The sequence below is a fragment of the Pongo abelii genome, chromosome 1 (assembly GCF_028885655.2).
Source record: "Pongo abelii isolate AG06213 chromosome 1, NHGRI_mPonAbe1-v2.0_pri, whole genome shotgun sequence".
In the NCBI taxonomy this organism is placed as follows: Eukaryota; Metazoa; Chordata; class Mammalia; order Primates; family Hominidae; genus Pongo; species Pongo abelii.
In genome coordinates this window covers 43,116,669-43,135,998 of record NC_071985.2, presented here as the reverse complement: position 1 = coordinate 43,135,998, position 19,330 = coordinate 43,116,669, and the positions used below count along the sequence as shown (strand labels likewise).

At 43.7% G+C, this 19,330-nt stretch overlaps 1 protein-coding gene across 9 annotated transcripts in view; it reads left to right on the top strand.

Moving 5' to 3' along the window:
* SRGAP2 (SLIT-ROBO Rho GTPase activating protein 2) overlaps positions 1-19,330 on the top strand; it is a 252,155-nt gene that overhangs the window by 178,629 nt on the left and 54,196 nt on the right. For 5 of the 9 annotated variants that reach the window (XM_024238793.3, XM_024238803.3, XM_063725575.1 and 2 more), the window contains exons 6-10: positions 1,841-2,056; positions 2,696-2,824; positions 10,562-10,786; positions 14,394-14,495; positions 15,515-15,712. In XM_024238793.3, coding sequence (XP_024094561.1) covers positions 1,841-2,056; positions 2,696-2,824; positions 10,562-10,786; positions 14,394-14,495; positions 15,515-15,712 — 870 coding nt within the window. The remainder of the gene's footprint in view (positions 1-1,840; positions 2,057-2,695; positions 2,825-10,561; positions 10,787-14,393; positions 14,496-15,514; positions 15,713-19,330) is intronic. The other 4 variants (XM_009238566.4, XM_063725571.1, XM_054521885.2 and 1 more) reach the window with 1 other exon arrangement.

Genomic DNA, 19,330 nt, shown 5'->3' with positions numbered 1-19,330 from the left:
CAGAATAAGGTGAAGCTAATTTAAAACCTTCTGCATTCAAAATGAGACATAATTTAGACTCTAATGTACTTTGATTTTGTCAGTGTCCCAGTATTCTTTATTCCTTCATCTGCCTCCAGCTGATCGTAGGGGCTAGATTAGTATACCCACAAAGTCTTTCTAAGCTAGATTTTCTCAACATCGGCACCATTGACATTTGGACCAGATAATTAGTTGTTGTGGGGGGCTGTCCTGTGCATGGGATGTTCAGCAGCATCCCTGACCTCTAACCACTAGACGCCAGTAGCAATCCCCAAGTTGTGACAATCAAAAATATTTCCAGACACTGCCACATTTCCCCTGGGGGCCAAAATAGCCCCAGGTTGAGACATTTCTCTAACTCAGGTTCATAAATGGAACCAGTTTCTCTTTTCAGGAATATCTTGACCATACTTAACCTTTCCTCCCAACCAGTTCAGCTCCAGTCTTATCCAGAGGAGAGTCAGTGTTGCTTAGTGGCTAAGAATGTGGTCTTTGGAGCCTGACACACATGGGTTTGAATCCTGATTCCGCCATTTCCTCATTGTATGACCTTGGATATGATAGTTAATCTCTCTGAGCCTTATTTCCTTATCTTTAGAAATAGAAATAATAACAGTGTCTTTCACAGAGTTATTGTAAGGATTAAATGAGGTAACGTACATAAAGCCCATGGTACACAATGTTTATTAAGTGGTAGATATTAGTATTATACCTTTGCACTCCTCTGTTACACACACACATGCACACACACACACACACACATCCACCCAACTTCTGCTCTCTAATTCTCCCTCTCAAAGAACTCTTATGGCATCACACTTTCAGCACTCTTGAACTCCCTGTGTGGAAACAGAAAGTTCCCACAGAGTAGAGCAGGCACTAGGTGGCTGGAAGTAGTATGTTTAGTAGGACTGGAAACAAGCTTGAGTTCTAGGCTTCCTGGCTTCCCTGTTAGGAGAAAGGATTGGACTCCTAGATGGTTGCTTTGATGGAAAATCATCCTCCACCTTTTATACTACTTCCCTCATGTGGCAATTCCAGTTATACTTGATATGGATTTTATTCCTTCCCAGACTCTTACCTGAACTGTTATGAAGGCTTACAGTCTTCATAGGGTTGTTGTCTAGATTGTGGAATTGCCCTAAGGATGAAATGAGAAAATGTGTTGTGTGGTACTTGGCATAAAGCCAGGAATATACTAAGTGCTCAGTAAATGATAACTGGCATTGCAATTGCTGCTGCTGCTTTAGTTGCTGTGAGAGGGTGTTTGATCTGGATAAAGCAGAACAGACAGATCCCCAGAATGCCAGGCCGGTAGAAGGAGCTTTTGGAAGCTTTTCCTCTTCCCTATTTTATATCTGAAAGGTAACAGAAAGCATAGGCTACTCCATAGGCTGCACTGCCCTCTTCGGGGTTCCTGACCAGCCCAGAAAGGCTTTGCCCTTGGGGCCTGAGAATGGCGGTGTTGTTTCCCATCTACTCAGTATTATGAGGTGACTAAGTGATAGAAATCACCTGGCCAATATTAAAGAGAAATGATTACAAATGATAATGAATAGAAGTAAATAATGCATGATGGATAGACATGAAGTTATTTCAATAAGAGGAAATGTTGGCTCAGTTCACATATTGCTTTCCTGTGCTTTGGAGTGGTCTTTAATCTGTGTTTGCTGAACCAAACACTTCTGGATTTTTCCCTTAGGGGTATGAGGATATTGCTTCATGGGGGAGAGCTCCAGCTGAGTCTGTTAGTCTGTAAAGCAGAGAAATGACCCCCTTGGCTTGACCTCTGGGGGTGGGGGTGGGCGATGTCTTGCAGGTCATGAAGACATATCACATGTACAATGCCGACAGCATCAGTGCGCAGAGCAAACTAAAGGAGGCGGAGAAGCAGGAGGAGAAGCAAATTGGTAAATCGGTAAAGCAGGAGGACCGGCAGACCCCACGCTCCCCTGACTCCACAGCCAATGTTCGCATTGAGGAGAAACATGTCCGGAGGAGCTCAGTGAAGAAGATTGAGAAGATGAAGGAGAAGGTACGTAGGCTCCCACAGCTGTAGATGCTGGGAAGCAACGTTCGGTAAGGCATGGCTGATAGGAATTTTCCAATAGTCACTGGGAAGAGCAGACAAGGAAGCTCTGGGTTCTTTTAGTGCCTAATGACTAAAAATGAGGCCTTGCTCTGTGCCTGGCAGGAATACTAGGTATTGGAAGAACTGGGCACGTGGGATCCAAGTTTTTAGCCTCTAGCAGAAAACCAAGAAACAGTAGTCACCTTTCCCAATCCATTTTCCAAATAGAGCTCAATATCCTATTGCTTTGGAGGGGTTGGGGGTGACTGTAAACCCAGGATTTGGTTTCAGGTATCAGGTGTTCAGGGGCAAGAGTAGTGGTACCTCCTTCAGAGTGGCATTGCAAGAATGAAGAATGATATTTGAAGATAGAATCAAAGTGGGGCACGCATCTTAAGTAGGGAGCCTCATTAACCTTTCCTGAATTGATCTGCATTGTGCCCTTGAATCTCATTAAACAGAATTAGAACCCAATTTAAGGCAGATGCGCATAGGGAGTAGCAGCACAATTGTAGTTCTTGAATACACCGTACTTTTATCTTTTAGAGGACAATCCCCCCTTAAAAAAAAAAAAGTAAAAGTGAACTTCTGTTTCCTTTTCAGCGCCAAGCCAAGTACACGGAGAATAAGCTGAAGGCCATCAAAGCCCGGAATGAGTACTTACTGGCTTTGGAGGCAACCAATGCATCTGTCTTCAAGTACTACATCCATGACCTATCTGACCTTATTGATGTAAGTGCTTAAAGCCAAGGGCCTGAGGGCACCTCTTTTCTGGTTTCAGAATCCTCGTCAGACATTCCCTGATACCATTGTTCAGGAATCTGGTGCATTTTGAGAACAATTAGGAAGATAGCAGCCATGATCCATCAGGGTGCTTGCCAAGCACCAAGTGAAACACTTCACACTTATTCAATCCTAACTGGAATTCTGGGAGGAAGGCATTATTATCTGTATTTTTACAGATTAACAGAGAGTTTAGATGACTTACTCAGAGTCAGTTAACAAATGACACAGGCAAAATTTGCACCTAGGCTTGATGACTCAACCCAGGCTCATAACCACTACACTCGTCTATCTGCCAGGAAATACTTTCTTCTTCTTTTTTTTTTTTTTTGAGATAGAGTCTTACTCTGTCCCCCAGGCTGGAGTGCAATGGCGCAATCTTGGCTCACTGCAACCTCCATCTCCCAGGTTCAAGCAATTGTCCTACCTCAGCCTCCCCAGTAACTGGGACTACAGGCATGCACCACCATGCCCAGCTAATTTTTGTATTTTTAGTAGAGATGGGGTTTCACCATGTTAGTGAAGCTGATCTGGAACTCCTCACCTCAGGTGACCTGACCTCAGGTGATCCACCTGCCTCGACTTCCCAAAGTGCTGGGATTACAGGTGTGAGCCACTGTGCCTGACCTAGGAAATACTTTCTTACATCAGCTTCTCTTGTACAGAAGTGAGTGGCAAGAACTTAACTAGTTACAATGCCATACCTTGTATTTGTATAGCATTTAAGGTTTCTCAGTGTTAACTCATTTGACTCTCACGTCACCATTATGGGTAAGCATTGCTGTCTCCAGTTGCTAGATAAGGAAGCTCAAGGTTCAGAGGACTACGAGACTCACTTGTCCAAGGTTATGCTGCAAATTAGGGTCCTGTCAGGAAGGTATCCAGCTCCCCCTGACATCTGGCCCATCTTTTAAAATACGTGATGCAAAGGGGATTGAGGAAAGCGGTTAATAGGCACATGTGTTTTGCAAGGGGCAAGCACAGGGATAAGCTTTTTGTTTTTTGCCTGTGAGTTATTCTTGGCCTTGTTTTTCCTGCTGCTTCTCCTTACAGTTGGGTCTTATAAGCCCTCTCACCTACAGACTCCAGTCTGGCCCAGGTCCTGAGCCACACCTAAGTGAAGCTATGTAATTACACCCTTTCTCACCTCTCCTTCCAATCATCAGAGTGAGGCATCTGGAACCAGCCAATTTAGCATCCCAGTCTCTGGGGCTTCAAGCGTATCTCGTCTCTGAGGCCTGCCATTTGTTTCAGGGTCTTGTTGGCAGCAGTTGGGTTTTGCAAAACTCTGGCCAGACCACTCATGCTTTCCTGCCTTGGTTTCTCCACAAGCAAACCTGCCACACCTCACAACATCATATGGGATTTGGGTCCGAGTCTTGCTGTTATATCACCACCTGGGTCATCTAGGCTTGTCACTGAATTGTTTTGGAACCCAGCTTTGTTTCTCACCCACTCCCAAGCTCCTCTAGCTAACTGAAGAACTGGACCAATTCCCTGGTATTGAAATCTGGCCTCACGTAAGAGTTGCTTGGGGAACTTCTCTGAACTACAGATTTCTGTCTCCCTTTAGCCGAGGATTTTTGATTCAGTAGATTTCAGCCACTTAATGCCCTAGGTGTCATTGTCTCACTGGGTTAGTGGAGTCTTGCTCCCTGTTCTGGTACCTCTTTGTTCTCTCTGCTTGTTGATGACAATCTGAACACTGTCCTTCAATGGAGGTTAAAGCCCTAAACAAGATCCTTTCTCCTCCTCAGGGGAAGAGCTCCTCATTGTTGGGAGAGAGGCCTGTTCTCAGCATGAGGAAGAGAATCCATTCTTTCTTATGCACAATTTCTGCTATTTATCTCGCATTTGGTAAAAATTCAGACAGTGCTGTCTGCCACACCTCTACTATTGGTTAGCCCTCTTCTCTTTTTTTGTACTCAAGGCAACTTCCCTACCTTTTTCACCAAAATACTGATCTCAGGGGAAGGGAGGGGCTACTGCTGTATCAGCCACAACCTTTGCAATCCATAGATTCTCCATCAGGTATAACCAAGTGTTTTAAAATCAGTCCAAGAAGCAAGGTATTTTGTACCTTATTTTCATCATTTTAAAAAAAACGTCTGCTAAGAGCCTAATTTCACAGGATGTGGTGTGACATGCCATTGAAAAAGAGGCTGCCTTAGTACTTGGCAGGGTGTGGGTCTAGATCACTGGGATCAAAAGGCTACATAGGTAGTAATAAAGTTTCTCATGTTTCTTTTTTTTTTTTTGAGAAGGAGTCTGGCTCTGTCGCCCAGGCTAGAGTACAGTGGTGCAATCTCAGCTCACTGCAAGCTCCGCCTCCCAGGTTCACGCCATTCTCCTGCCTCAGCCTCCCGAGTAGCTGGGACTACAGGCACCCACCGCCACGCCCAGCTAATTTTTTGTATTTTTTTAGTAGAGATGGGTTTTCACTGTGTTAGCCAGGATGGTCTCGATCTCCTGACCTCGTGATCTGCCCACCTCAGCCTTGTTTCTTTGCTGCTGTTTTGGTTGTGTCTTGTTTTATTTTGTTGGTTGGTTGGGTTTTTGTTGTTTTTCCTGGGATATGGACACATTCATTATTTTTTTTTAAAGTTGTATTATTCTGCTCTATAAATGTTCAGTAAATATTTAGGGAGAAGCCACGTGCTCAGTATTGGGGTAAAAATGGATTATAGTAGTTCTTGCCCTAGAGGTATTCATAGGCTGTAAGACAACATTTTTCAAACCATTGGTCAGATCCCTTAAGGAAGTCAGGAAATCACTTTTATTGGTTTAACCTGTGTTTTCAGTTGAATAGATGAGACTAGAATAAGAAAGAAAATATTAGAGTACATCACATTGGTAAGATTATGTGAAACTTTTATGTTAGATGTGTATGTACACACTTGTACATCCTATGGGGGAGTATGTGACAATAGAAGATGTGTTTCTTATTGTGAGTTGGGAGTCAAAAAAGTGTTTGTGAGCCACTGTACCATGAACAGAGGAAGATCTCAGTCTCATCTGTTAAGTTCTGTGAGAGCAGGACCCAAGAGTTTTCTTTACCTTAGTAGCCTCCAGTGCTTAATATATAGCTGAGCACATAATGTGTTTACTGAAGGAAGAAAGGAATAGAGAGGAAGATGATCATCTAAGCTAAGACCGGTTTTTTCTTCTTGTACCTTTCAATATTGTTTTGAAGTATAATTTACATACAGTAACTAAACTTAAATGTTACGGTTTCAAGAGTTTTGACAAATTTGTACATCTTTGCAACCTATGTCAAGATATAGAATAAATATTTTGATAAGAGGTATCTTTCCATTGCCTCAGAAGGTTTCTCTTGTCTCTTCCCAGCCAATCCCCCACCCCAAGGCAACCACTGTTATGATTTCTTTCACCATAAATTAGTTTTGCCCATTGTAGAACTTCACAAAGATGGGATTATCCTTTTTTGTGTCTGGCATCTTTTGCCAGCATGATGTTTTTGAATTTCATCCATGTTGTTTGCATGTATCGGTAGTTTCTTTCTTTTTCTTGCTGATCTATGCGATAAAAAGGGCCAAAAGGATGCAGTTAGAGCAGGACTAAGTGAGGAGCCTGGGATATTGGCATCCTGATCTTAACATTATCCATTACTTGCTTTAAGACATGGGATGAATCCTGTTTCAGTCCATTGCCATCTGTGTCATGTACACCCTTCTGCCTCCTTCCTAGTGGTTCTGAAGCCATATGTGTGCATAAGGCATTGAGGATAAGTGAAAAGAAGTTATTTTTGTCGATGCCATTACATTGACCAAGGACTAGCCTCCAACTTCTTTTTATAGTATAGTGTAAGATTTAAACTTCAGACTGTAGGAATCCACGTGAGGCATCTGCCACACTGGGGAAACCTTGACTTCAGCCCAAAAAGACGTTCTGAGCTCATTTGATAGCGTCTAAGAACGGTAGGCTCACTGGAATGTAATGTTCCTCCCCCGTACTCTTCTGGCTCTCTCAACCCAGGAGCAGATGGATGAATGAAGAACAGGGCATTGTCCTCATGCATAGCTGGAGTGTTGTAAGTGCTGTGTACATGTATGGAAGGTCTGTGACACCATGTGCACCCAAGTCGGACATGAGGGAACTTGGCTGTTTCAGTAAGAAATGTCATTAAGGGCAGTTATTTTTCTCTTTTGTGTGAACTTGAAGTGGGTGTTGTGAAACATCCATTTTTCCTTTCCAGGCCTTCTGGAGTCTCTGGGTGAGGATATCAGCTGGGAAAGAGTTAATGAGCTATCAACTCAAGTCATCATACATCTGGATGGGCTGTCATTAACTCTTACAAAAATTTGATTTCCCCTGAGAGATTTTTCATCAAACATTTATATAACCCAGAAATGGCCAGGGGAGCCCAGCGTGGCCACAGAACTCATCAGAAGCCATGGAAAGCCTGCTTTGTCCCCACTGTGAACAAAATAATGTCCTTCCTGTACTTATTGGGATTCTCCTTGGAAAAGGATGAAATATTCAAATCTCATTTACCTAACCTTGCCAGATATTGCTTCTTCGCTAAAGGCTCGGTTTCTGGCTGTTTCCCCTACAGGTATATAGATAGTCAAGACTCTGGAGAACCTCTTCCGAATCTGTCTGGTTGGCTAGAGGTATAGAGGAGCCAGGGGCACATTGTGACTCAGACCCTCACTCATTGGCACAAAGAAGCTACAGAATAGTTATATAATTAGAGACAGTGCACCAGCCTGGGAAAACTCCCAGCCTCCCTTTGGCCATAGAGTAAGCAAAACAAAAGGCTTCACTGGCCCCATCTACCCATTTGACTTAGGTCAGTATTCAGCCTAAGTGTTTTATTTCCTGAGAGGCTGGAATCTGTATTTGTGGTATCAGTCAGTCAACTGAAATTTATTAAATGCCTACTGTGAACAAGACCTAATGCTGAGAGATGTAAAGAAGAGTGAGAAGCTAGTCTGGTTGGGGTGATATGACATGGCAAGTCATAGAATGAAGAAGTGTATTCCTTGTCATATGAAAGCTGCAGATTAGTGTGGTTCTAAGTAGAGGCCAGGATCATTGGAGTCTAGGATTGCAGGGTTGGCTGGCTTCCCAGAGGCTGAGAATTTAATTTGGATCTTGAAGATCTGGTCCAATTCTAATAGGTGAGAGGCATAGGAAACATTTAAGGAAAAGGACATTCTGGGAGCTGAAGGGCAGAGGTCAGTGGATTTGGAGCTATATTAGTATTTTTTTAAAGTGTCTACATGGTACCAAATATCTGTAAATATATTGCCTGTTAGCCTACAACAACCTGTGTGGCTGGTGTTATCCTCATTTGAGGTCCAGAAGGATTAAGTAGCTTGCTTATGGCCATATAGCTGATTTGAAGCCTAATACTCTACCCTAAACAGAGAGTATTTCATTGGATTAGAGCAGATGAATCTGAAGAAGAAAATAAAGGGAGTTGATGTTGGATGGGTAGATTGAAGACAGATTACAGTTTGTTCTGGCTATTGAACCTTGCTCAAATTATTTAACTTCACTGAGCCTCAGCTTTCAAGCCTGGAAAATTAAGATTATACCAACCTCATTGGGGTTATTATGAGGATTAAAATGTAGAATGTATATAAAGCACTTAGCACATGGACTGAGATATAGTAAGCGTACTTAGTGAAATAGAAGCATTTTTTAAATTTCAAAACTGAGGAAGGTGGATTTTACCTTGGGGAAAAAAAATGAGAGGTATTTTAGGTTCTTCAACAGGTAAGTGCCATAATTAAAGTCACATTTTAGGACAGTGAAGCAGACAGTAAGGGTATGAATAGGGGTAGAGGTAGTAAGAATGGAGAGGAAAGGGAAATTACCAAAAATAGGTAAAAGTTTTTTGAAGGGTAACTTTTCTCTCCCAGATTCTACCCCCTGCCCACACCCCCTCCACCCACACACATACACTCTGTGGGCCGTGTTACTTCTGTTCATTAGACTTACAGGCATAGAGCTCATCAACAGGGTCTACATAGAGCTAGTCAGGAAGGTTTACAGGTTCAAGGGCAGCCTGGTGAGACCAGCAGCATCTCCCAGAGAGCCCATGCACGTGCAGCGTCCTAATCAGCTGCTTTTGTCTAGCTTCCATTTGCTCTTCCCTCCCAACTGAATTTAATGTCTTTCTATCCTCTGCCTCTAGTTAAGTTATAACTGCTGTTATTCCACTGCAGCCAGGCAGCTGCCAGTGCCTGTTGGCACTGAACCCAGAGCCCAGCCCAACTGATGTTCTCACTGAGCTTCTTGTCAGATGCCAGGAAAGAGGAGGCACATCATATGCCTTTTCTTCCCCAATAGTAGCTGCTTCCAATGTGATCATGATGAGAGGAAAAGGCTGTGGGGAGAGTTAATTTGATGCTTGCTTGTGCAATGAAATGGCAATCAGGCAGATGGCCTTACTCTATGCATGGATTCTTCTTTGAGGTTTCTTCTCAGGATCCGGACCTCAAAGCTGCTTAAGCAATAGAGAGAATGATGGATGGCCAAGGAATTGGGATCTCTGGGTCCTTTGGGAGGGATAGGGAATATTATCACAGAGTTACAGAATGCCATTGCTGAAGAGGGCCTTAGGGATTACATTTAGTCCAAGGATTTTCAGACTTTTCTCTAACAGAAGAATTCTTTCTTCAAACCAAACCTTACATAGAATCCCTAAATATTAAATAGAAAAAAGAGCAGAGTTGGCTTGGTTGAAGGAGGAATAGAAGACTCCAAGTCCTAGTAGTTGGTTTGTCTTTTTACTCACTTCTCAAGGGCAGCTTCAGTGCCGGCTCTGGTCTACTGCATGAAAGCCACTAGCCTGGCCAAATCTGTTCATTTTACTATGGAAGAAACAGGTCCAGAGAAGGGGAGTGGCTTTTCCAAGGTTGCTTGATTCTGCGCCAGTGCTTTTTTTATACAGTTGCCTCTTTCATACCATTTTCTTTTTGCATTTTGTTGTAAAAAATCAGAATCCTTTACATGGCATGAATTTTTCCAGTAACACTTATGCGTAGAGCTTTTTAGTCTTATAAATGCTATTTCTATAGTGCAGGGGCATCTGTTGTCAGATGCCAGGAAGAAGGAGGCATGTCAGAAACCCTAGTCTGCAGCTAAGGCCTATCCTAGGATGTTGGGAGTTGGTGGGGATGATGACCCACAGAGTCAGCTCCCCATTCTCTCCTTCTCCCATCTAGAGTTGAGCTTGCATACATTAGCTGCTGTTGCAATACTCCTGCTTTCAGAACCCTGAAATGGCCTGGCTTGGTTGCTATATAGTGATTTAACCATAGTAACCCTCAGTGAGTGGCAGGTTGTATTTTTATTGTTGAATTTTGTTATAATGACAACCCCAGATAAACCTGAAAATGAAAGAGGATTCTCTTTAACTCTCAATTCTTCTCATGTTTATGAAATAGCACTTAATTAAATAATGTCATTTTATGCTTATGAATCTTCTTCCTCCTAACCACCTCACAGCCCTCTAGGGTGTGTTTAACCGTTGAGTTGGGAGTCAAGAACTGAGAACTCTCACCCAGACCTTGGAAGTCAGAATGTCAGCCCTCTTTCTACTGCACAGCCAAGCCTATTGATGTGGTCATATCTGCCCTCTGGACCACCCTCCCTTTCTGCCAAGCCTTGGGGCTGTCCATGGTGTGCTCATGTGCCTTCTCCTTCCCACAGCAGTGTTGTGACTTAGGCTACCATGCAAGTCTGAACCGGGCTCTACGCACCTTCCTCTCTGCTGAGTTAAACCTGGAACAGTCGAAGCATGAGGGTCTGGATGCCATCGAGAATGCAGTAGAAAACCTGGATGCCACCAGTGACAAGCAGCGCCTCATGGAGATGTACAACAATGTCTTCTGCCCCCCTATGAAGTTTGAGTTTCAGCCCCACATGGGGGATATGGTGAGGCCCTTTCCCTATACCCCCACCCTCAAGGGGCTTGAGTGGACTTGTCTAGATTAATTACACAGAAGCCACATTATTCTGGGGTGGGAGAGGCCTGGGCCTGGCTTCTTGTCAGGTGGGTGAGGCACATTCCACTTATTGAGCAAACAGTTAGTGAGTGCCTGCTGTCAGACACTTGGGCTTGCCTGCAGACATGGGGGATTAAAGCCCTCGGGGAGCTTACAGTCTGGGGAATAAGGTCACTAAGGCTTGGGGAGAATTCGAGCTATGCATAGAGAGGCTTATCCGAAGGGGCCCAGCAGGATCAAAGAAGGTGAAAAACAGCAGGTATATTCTAAAAACTACCAACAGTTCAGGATGGTGAAAGGAAAGTGAGGGAGGGGGGCGCTTCCAGTGGTGAGGCTAGAAGAAATGAGAGCTGAGGTGGGGCCACAACCTAGAGGCTTTAGTGGGGAAGCGAGGGCTTGGCAGGGAATGCTGTGATCTTTTGGCATGTGGCAGAGTTCTGAATAATCTTATTCTCCTGAAGTTAGAAGACTGTGATGAAGTGTATAGTTTTTTTGGGGTATTGAATAAAAAAGAATGGGTACCTGCAGGAAGGAAAAGAGCTAAGATGCCATCTCAAAGGCCTGATGCTGGTTGCCCAGACAGGGGAGCATGAACATGGGTGCCTTGTTTTGGACTCTTAGCCTCCAGTGACTACAATAAAAAGGGCCTAAAAAAGCTAAAGTGAGAGGCAAGAGAAGCTCCTGGGTTTTCATTGTTCTGAATCTTTTGGTTCCACTTGTGTGGTTGTGTGTACGAGTCAGAGTGAACCTCATTCCTGTGGGTAAGAGCCACCATTTCTCCTATTGGTGAAATCAGAAGGAGGTTGTATAGTGCTTACGTGATAGAAAAGATCAAGATGGACCTCTGGGTATAGTTGGCTTTAGGAGGAGGAATTTTACCAAGACACTGTTTTGCTGTCTCTGCACTACTTCCTGTGTGTTAACTCCGTTCTCAGACAGGCCATTCTCCCATGGAGGCAAGGTGACTGCATTTCCACCCTTCCCTGGTAGGTTGAAATCTAGTGGAAAGAGTCTCTGCCTTTCTCCTCAAAGCTCCCACAAAGTTTGTGTGTCTCATTGGTTTTGATTGGGTAAAGTGCTTATGCCTGGGTCCATGCAAAACACATGGCCTGAGTTGTGGAGTGGGAGGTTCCCCTCGCCGAGGGCAGTCAGACCAAAGCTACCAAAAGAAGGAGGAGTGGACGCCGGGGACCAAAAAACAGCAACATGTGCGCTCCTCAGAAATGATGCTTCCCCTAAGATTAGCATCCAGACTCTAGAAATCCCTGCTCCATAATGACAGCTGTGGCAGTGGAACCAGAGGATTTGCTGTCATCAGTCGGCCTCTATGGAGAGTGAGACACTGTCCTGGAGATAGAAATGTGGAGTTGGTTTCCTTCCTTTCCTTCTTGGGGAAAATCAAACCATTTACAGTTCATTTCCATTGCTGTGGCTTAGGAAATGTCAGTGTCTGAACAGATGGAGAAGTGAGATGGCAGCATGTGCAATTAGTATTGGGGGAAGGGGTGTCACCAAGCCTCAGGAAGTCCCATTCCTCACCTGCCCTGGCTTCTGGTCAAACTTGCCTTCCAAGCACCTTCTCCAGCTGTCACTGAGGTTCCTTCCCAGGGATCAGTGGAACTTGGGGACCAGCTGAGTGGAGTGATACATTTTCTGGTGTTAGTGACTGAGTTGCCTTCTGAGCCAAACAGCTTGTCTCCATAAAGGAGGAATCCAGATGCTGGGTGCTCAAGCCCCCTCTTCCCCCTGTCAGAGCCTTATTTCCATACTCCAGAGCGCAGCTGAAGTGTATTACCTTGCCACCCTGGTAGCGGACCACTGCCAAAGCATGCATCATCATCAGCTCTGCTACTTCTTAAAGGAACAGGCTTGGAGGTGGTTTTTCCCTCCATGATTCCTCTCTGCTGGGTCTGGGTTACTTTAAAAATCAATAGCTCACTCTTCTGCCGGGGCCCTCCCTTTATGTAATATAGCTGATCAGTGGCTGAGCCAGGCAGAGGCCAGGACCAGTCCTGGAGCTTGTGAAGGTTCCGCATTCTAGCCTAGCCTTCATATGAGTGAAAATAAAAAGAGATGAGAGGGTGGGTCATTCTTGGCCTCTGCAGCCAGTTTATCCCCATCAGTGTGGGTTGTCTGCAGATTGTGGAGGCAACAGGAGGGAGCTGCCTGGAAGTCATTGAACTAGGGCCAAAGATTGGGTGGCATTTTGACCGGAAGCCTTAAAATTGGCCAAGGTCCCACACTAACTGGTGTTCTGGGGTGCACAGCACATGAATTGATGCCAAGTGCTCTCAGATGTACTAGGAGGAGGTGCTTGGCTCCATTTTTGGTGCCCTCAGAGGCTGTGGGACTCTGGATGCCTGACTGGTGACATCAGGCAGCCAGAGAATTTCACTCTTGGCGCTAACCGGTTTTGGCCACTGAGCTTTCTCCATTATGTCTGCTTATCCAAGAGTTAGAGTGAAGTCAGCTCTCTTCGGATCTGAGAGTTGGCTCAGGCCAGCCTCTCAGCTGGGGGAGGAGGTCAAGTCAGTTGGGAGCTTAAAAGCCAATGGAGGAAAAGGTCAAGTCCCAGCCCCCTCCATTTGAAGAGAGTTTTTGTCTTTTCAAGCAAGGGAATGCTCCGTGGGCATGTGAATGTGCCCACTCGTTGCTGAGGAGGAAGGAGGCCATTTCTATCCAGATGTCTCTCTGCAGACGAGGCTAAAGGACGAACGGTAACAAGGTGACAGGAGCTGTCTCCACATGGGTCCTGCCTCCCAACTCTCTCAGCCTTCTGCTCCTCATCTGTCATCCAGGGGACTGTGGATGACCTCATCCCATAACCACATCTCCAACAGGAGACAGTGGAGCAGCCATTCCTTCACACAGGGGAAAGCTAATTGGCAATAATCCTTGCGGGAAGGTCAGACTCCTCTCTTACAGATCTAGGGAAGGCCTGGGGTAAAATGATGGCTCTTTGGAAAATGCCAAGCTCCTTCAGATTCCATACCATCTCGGGCCCTCTAGCATAGGCGACGAACTTGTTCCTGGTTTCACGCTTTCTCATTGAATCAGAGCTCTTGTGCATGGCCTGGATTTGTAAACACATGCTGGCTGCCAGCAGTGGCAAGTTAGCCTCCTGACCCACTTCTCTCCTGCTTTCACTCTGGTGTATGAAGGGGGATGAGGGAGGGGCCAGAGAGGTGGCCACTTGGACCTTCGGCAGGAAATCTTCACTGTGCCAAAGCATTGTGTTTCTGGAGCCGGGGCTGCCTGAGGCACTCTTCTCCAGCCTCCTCAGCCTTCCATGGAGCTGCAGACCCTACATAGACCTACCCCTGCTGGGCTCCAAACAGATCCCCCTACCCATTCCTTTCATGTACTGTTTGGTCCTGGAAGAGGCTCACACAAGTTGGCTTTGGGTTTTGCTTCAACATAGAAACCACGAGCCTTATACCTTGAATATGGGTAGTTTCATTGCCAGTAATGGGAACTCTGGAACTGTCAAAGGGACTGTATCCTCATTCTGACCTGGTGTTGCTTTCTTTTGTTAGGCTTCCCAGCTCTGTGCCCAGCAGCCTGTCCAGAGTGAGCTGGTACAGAGATGCCAACAACTGCAGTCTCGCTTATCCACTCTAAAGATTGAAAATGAAGAGGTGAGTTTCTTCCTTAGGAGGCTCAAAGCCACACTCTTAGTTTCCCCGTTGAAACTTTTGCTGCTGCCCATCTGGGAGCAGGTGGAAGGAGCATGCAGAGAATGTCCGGGCAGCCGCAAACATTTCCTAGCCAAATGTAGGCTTGGACTTTCCCCCTCTGCTACATCCTGCCCTTGAACTCCAGGAAGTTGCTCTTGCATTGCCAAAGGTTGTGCTCTATTTTGAGCTTTTGCGAAATGCTTTTTTTCCCCTCTACACATTTAATCAAAATGGCACTTGGCAGCTGTGTGAACAATATTGTGTCTCTGAAACCACCTCCTCATGCCTAGCTTTTTCCAGCATGTTCAAACAAACAGAGGCCTTTGACTTTGACACTTCAAACATCTCCATCCTCTTAGGAAAGGGTGAGTTTCTTCTGGGCTCAGTGTATTTGCTTTCAAAAAGCGGTTCAAAAGGGCAGGTGATCCAGCTTTCTGTTGAGCTCAGATGGCTTCTTACGTTGTGTCTCAGTAAGTCTTACTTTCCGCAGGAAGGTGAGGAAGAAGTAGGGATAGGTCACTTAGTTTGCAAATGAGCAAACAAGTTCATCAGTTTGTTGAAGGTCATGAAACAGAACCTGGGGCTTTGCAGTACTAGGCCCATCACACATTTTAATTAGCTGTTTGTATGAGGGGTTGGTTTAGATTTATTTTATTCTCTTTCCCTTAACACTTCTGTTATAATATTGTTATATAATATAATAATGCTAATATTAAATTTTAAAAGTAAACATTAAAAGATCTGGGTCAAGTACATAGCATGAAGGGTTGTAGTGGCTTTTAGGTTTTCACTGTAGAGAGTAGCATGCTGTAGCAGAGTCCATGTGATGTTTACCTCTCACTTAGCACTGTCCAGTGGGAAGCAGAGCTGCACACTCTGGCATCCTCTGGCCTTCCCCAGCCCACTCTCTTCAAGCTTCTCCATCACCTGCTGTTTTACAACCCAACCTTCATGCATCCTGTTGGCCCTTGTCGTGGCAGGTAAAGAAGACAATGGAGGCCACCCTGCAAACCATCCAGGACATTGTGACTGTCGAGGACTTTGATGTGTCTGACTGCTTCCAGTACAGCAACTCCATGGAGTCCGTCAAGTCCACGGTCTCCGAAACCTTCATGAGCAAGCCCAGCATTGCTAAGAGGAGAGCCAACCAGCAAGAGACAGAGCAGTTTTATTTCACAGTAAGGGAGTGCTATGGCTTTTAAAGTGCGTCAGCATGCACTGCAGCACTCAAGGGAGATTTGGAACTCAAAGTCCTTGATAAATGTCTGAAGGACAGGCGTTGAATATCTTAGATACGAATGTGGGCATACTCAGAGACCATCCCTACACTTAAAGGTGCAAACATTTATAAGTTGTATATGTCTAACAGGGATCCCCCTAAGAGAAAGGATGCTCCCAAGTATACTACTAAGAAGATTTTCTTTTTTAAGAAATTTTTAACTAGCTATTAGGCTTTCACTGGAAGGTTTCCTTCTCAGGCACAGGGGATCCTGAAAGGGGAACTTCATCTTTTAGTCCTTGGAAAGTACATACAAATATTCATAATAACACATATTTTGTTTATAAAAATCTATAATCTCTTCTAGGTGATATGATGACATTATTTTATCACTTTTATTGTTGGGAATCTATTTTTTCTAATTATTGTTAAAACTTAAAGGATGGGTAATATGCAGCATTACTATTTTGCACATAATTCCAAAACATCGTATTTTCTTATTCATGTATCTCTAGTCTTCTTTTAGACAGTTGGACCCTTTTTCCTTTTTCTTTTTTTTTTTTTAAGTATTGTTAACAATCTTTTGGAAGTCACTACTGGTCTTTGTGTGCTGCTTTTTATAATTGAGTTATTTTGAGCTTGCCAAGTAGGAACTATTACCTGGACTAAAATTTATTTCCTAATCTTCTGATGACCAAGAAAGGAAAAATTAAGTTTGCAGATGTAAGATGAAATATAGCCAGTGAATATGCATACTGATTCTGAATGAAAGGAATTAACTTTTCAGTCAAGAAGCAGTCTGCATGCAGTAAATTGAATTTTTCCTGCAACTGGAATGATTTGTTTAATTCTTCTTTGAACACTGCCCTTTCTCCAGTAAGAACACTAATGATTTGCTAATATTTTTTAAAGAAATTTGTTTTTTTAATTAGTTAAGCTCAGACTTCCTCATATTTTTTATCCTAGAGAAAACTGCTAAAAGGGAATGATATGTCAGTACTATTCTTCTAAAACAACTTTTAAAAAATGATTATACAAAGCCAAATATGCTCATTGTATAAAATTTAGAAGCAAAAAGAAGGAAATAAAAATTGTCCATAATTCTACCAGCTAGAGATAATGGTGTTAGAATATATTCCTTTCTAATCTGTTTTCTATGCATGCACAAACACATATGTGAGCACATATTTATAATTTTATTCTAAAAAATAGGATACTGCTGTACATACTGTTTTACAATCTAAGTCATAATTATAATATTCTTTAAGCATATTTATGAGTAACATATTAAAACCTATAAAAAAATAATAGAATGACATTTTAGCTCATTCATTGATTTTTGTAAAATATTTAACACACTCCCTGGTTTGTAGTTAGCGTTCAATAAATGCTAAAAATTTATCTTCACCATCATCATTAATTTATTTATTAATCATTATTAAATTATTCATTGATCATTTTTTGAGGATTTACTATTGCCAGACACTGTGCTACAAGCTGGGAATGCTGAGAGTATAAGATAAAGAGGGAAATGATGGGGGGATGGGTCATGTAAAGGGAGAGCTTTCATTTTTACTTCATATATATCTAAGCAGTTATAATAGGTTGATTTTTGTAATTTAAAAAATGTAAAAATGCATACATGCACTAGTGCATGAATGGCAGCCAGGATGAGTGGAGTTGGGGAAGCATCACACACACAGTAACTTTTGTGTTTGATCTTGAAGAATAAGCGAACCAGGCAGGGAGTCGGGGAGGAGAATCGCATTCCTTGAGGAAAGAGCAGCATGTGGGAAAACATAAATGCACGCAATAACCTGGCTCACACGTTAAGAGAACTTTCTGACTATAATGAGGGATGTGTTGCTGCCCCAAGCTTCATTATCTAAGGAGCTTGTTGAACACTCTCTAGAGGCTTTTAATAATAGGATTGTTTAGCTGGTCTGTCTGGACTGCTTAGATATAACACTATTTAAATGACTCAATCTCATTACATTGTGAAGATTTCCATTTTTTAGGTTAAGTAAGAAATTTTGGACCTAAAAATCTTGCATTTTAAGACAGTCTTTGTCAGAATTGCTTTTTGGCTCTAAATGAATTCTGTAGCATTTGTATTCTAAATTGACCTTTAGTAAAAGCAGGAATGGCCATATTGAAACTGGTAACCTCGCAAATCCTGCCCACTCTTTCACTTTCTGTCTCAATACATTGATGTCCTCTAACCCATTTCCTGTCTTATGTGGCTCTAGTGCCACTTATCAAAATTGTGTGCAAATTTCCTTGGCTAACAGTAACAGTTTTTGTCTGGGCTTGTCTAGCAGTGGAATTCTGCATGAGTTCATCATTTTTGTGACTGGTACTTGAAGCGCATCAGATGATTAATTTCATGATAAAGGGGCTTTTTGGGATGGTGAAATAGACATTTATGGAAAATGGGATACCCACATTAAGCAGGGTGACTACCTGTTTACCATACAACCCACGCAAAGCCAATACAACCTCAGATGTGCTTTCTTTAGTCTGTTGCCTCTGCAGACATTGCCTGTGTGTTTCTCTATGCCCTTCAAAAACATCAGAGCAGCACATCCTGGAAGATCCTATCTTTTGGAAGGTTAGGAAGCAGTCTCTTGTCACAGCTTGACTCCTAGGTAGTGTGCCTAGTGACCAAGAGGGCTGCTAAGAAAGCTTTCTGACCACTTGTGGCTGTCATTGGACTGATTTGCCCAGATGACATCAATTGGGAATTTGAGGCATGACCTATAAAGATCAGTTGCTTGCAAGAGTCTCAGGAAAATAATTGTGGAGTTAAGAAACTTGAAGCGATTTTTAAAAATTACCTAACCCAACCTTCTCATTTGAAAAATTAAAAAATAAATAGGCCAGGCATGGTGGCTCATGCCTGTAATCCCAGTGCTGTGGGAGCCTGAGGCGGGTGGGTCTCTTGAGGCCAGGAGTTCAAGCCCAGCCTGGACAACATGGTGAAACCCTGTCTCTACTAAAAATACAAAAATTAGCTGGGTGTGGTGGCAGGCGCCTGTAATCCCAGCTACTCAGGAGGCTAAGGTGGGAGGATTACTTGAACCTGGGAGGCAGAGGTTGCAGTGAGCCAAGATCGTGTCACTGCACTCCAGCCTGGGTGACAGAGTAAGACTCTGCCTAAAAAAAAAAAAGAAAGAAAGATTAAAAAATAAATAAATCTGCTGGGCGTGGTGGCTCACGCCTGTAATCCCAGCACTTTGGGAGTCCGAGGCGGGCGGATCACCTGAGGTCGGGAGTTTGAGACCAGCCTGATCAACATGGAGAAACCTCCTCTCTACTAAAAATACAAAAAAATTAGCTGGGCATGGTGGCGCATGCCTGTAATCCCAGCTACTCAGGAGGCTGAGGCAGGAGAATCGCTTGAACCCGGGAAGCGGAGGTTGCAGTGAGCCGAGATCATGCCATTGCACTCCAGCCTGGGGCAACAAGAGTGAAACTCTATCTCAATCAATCAGTCAATCAATCAATCAGTAAATCCAGAGAGGATGGGTAGCTCACAAAAGCTGGACCCACCACTCTGGTTGCAGGGTCTCTGGCC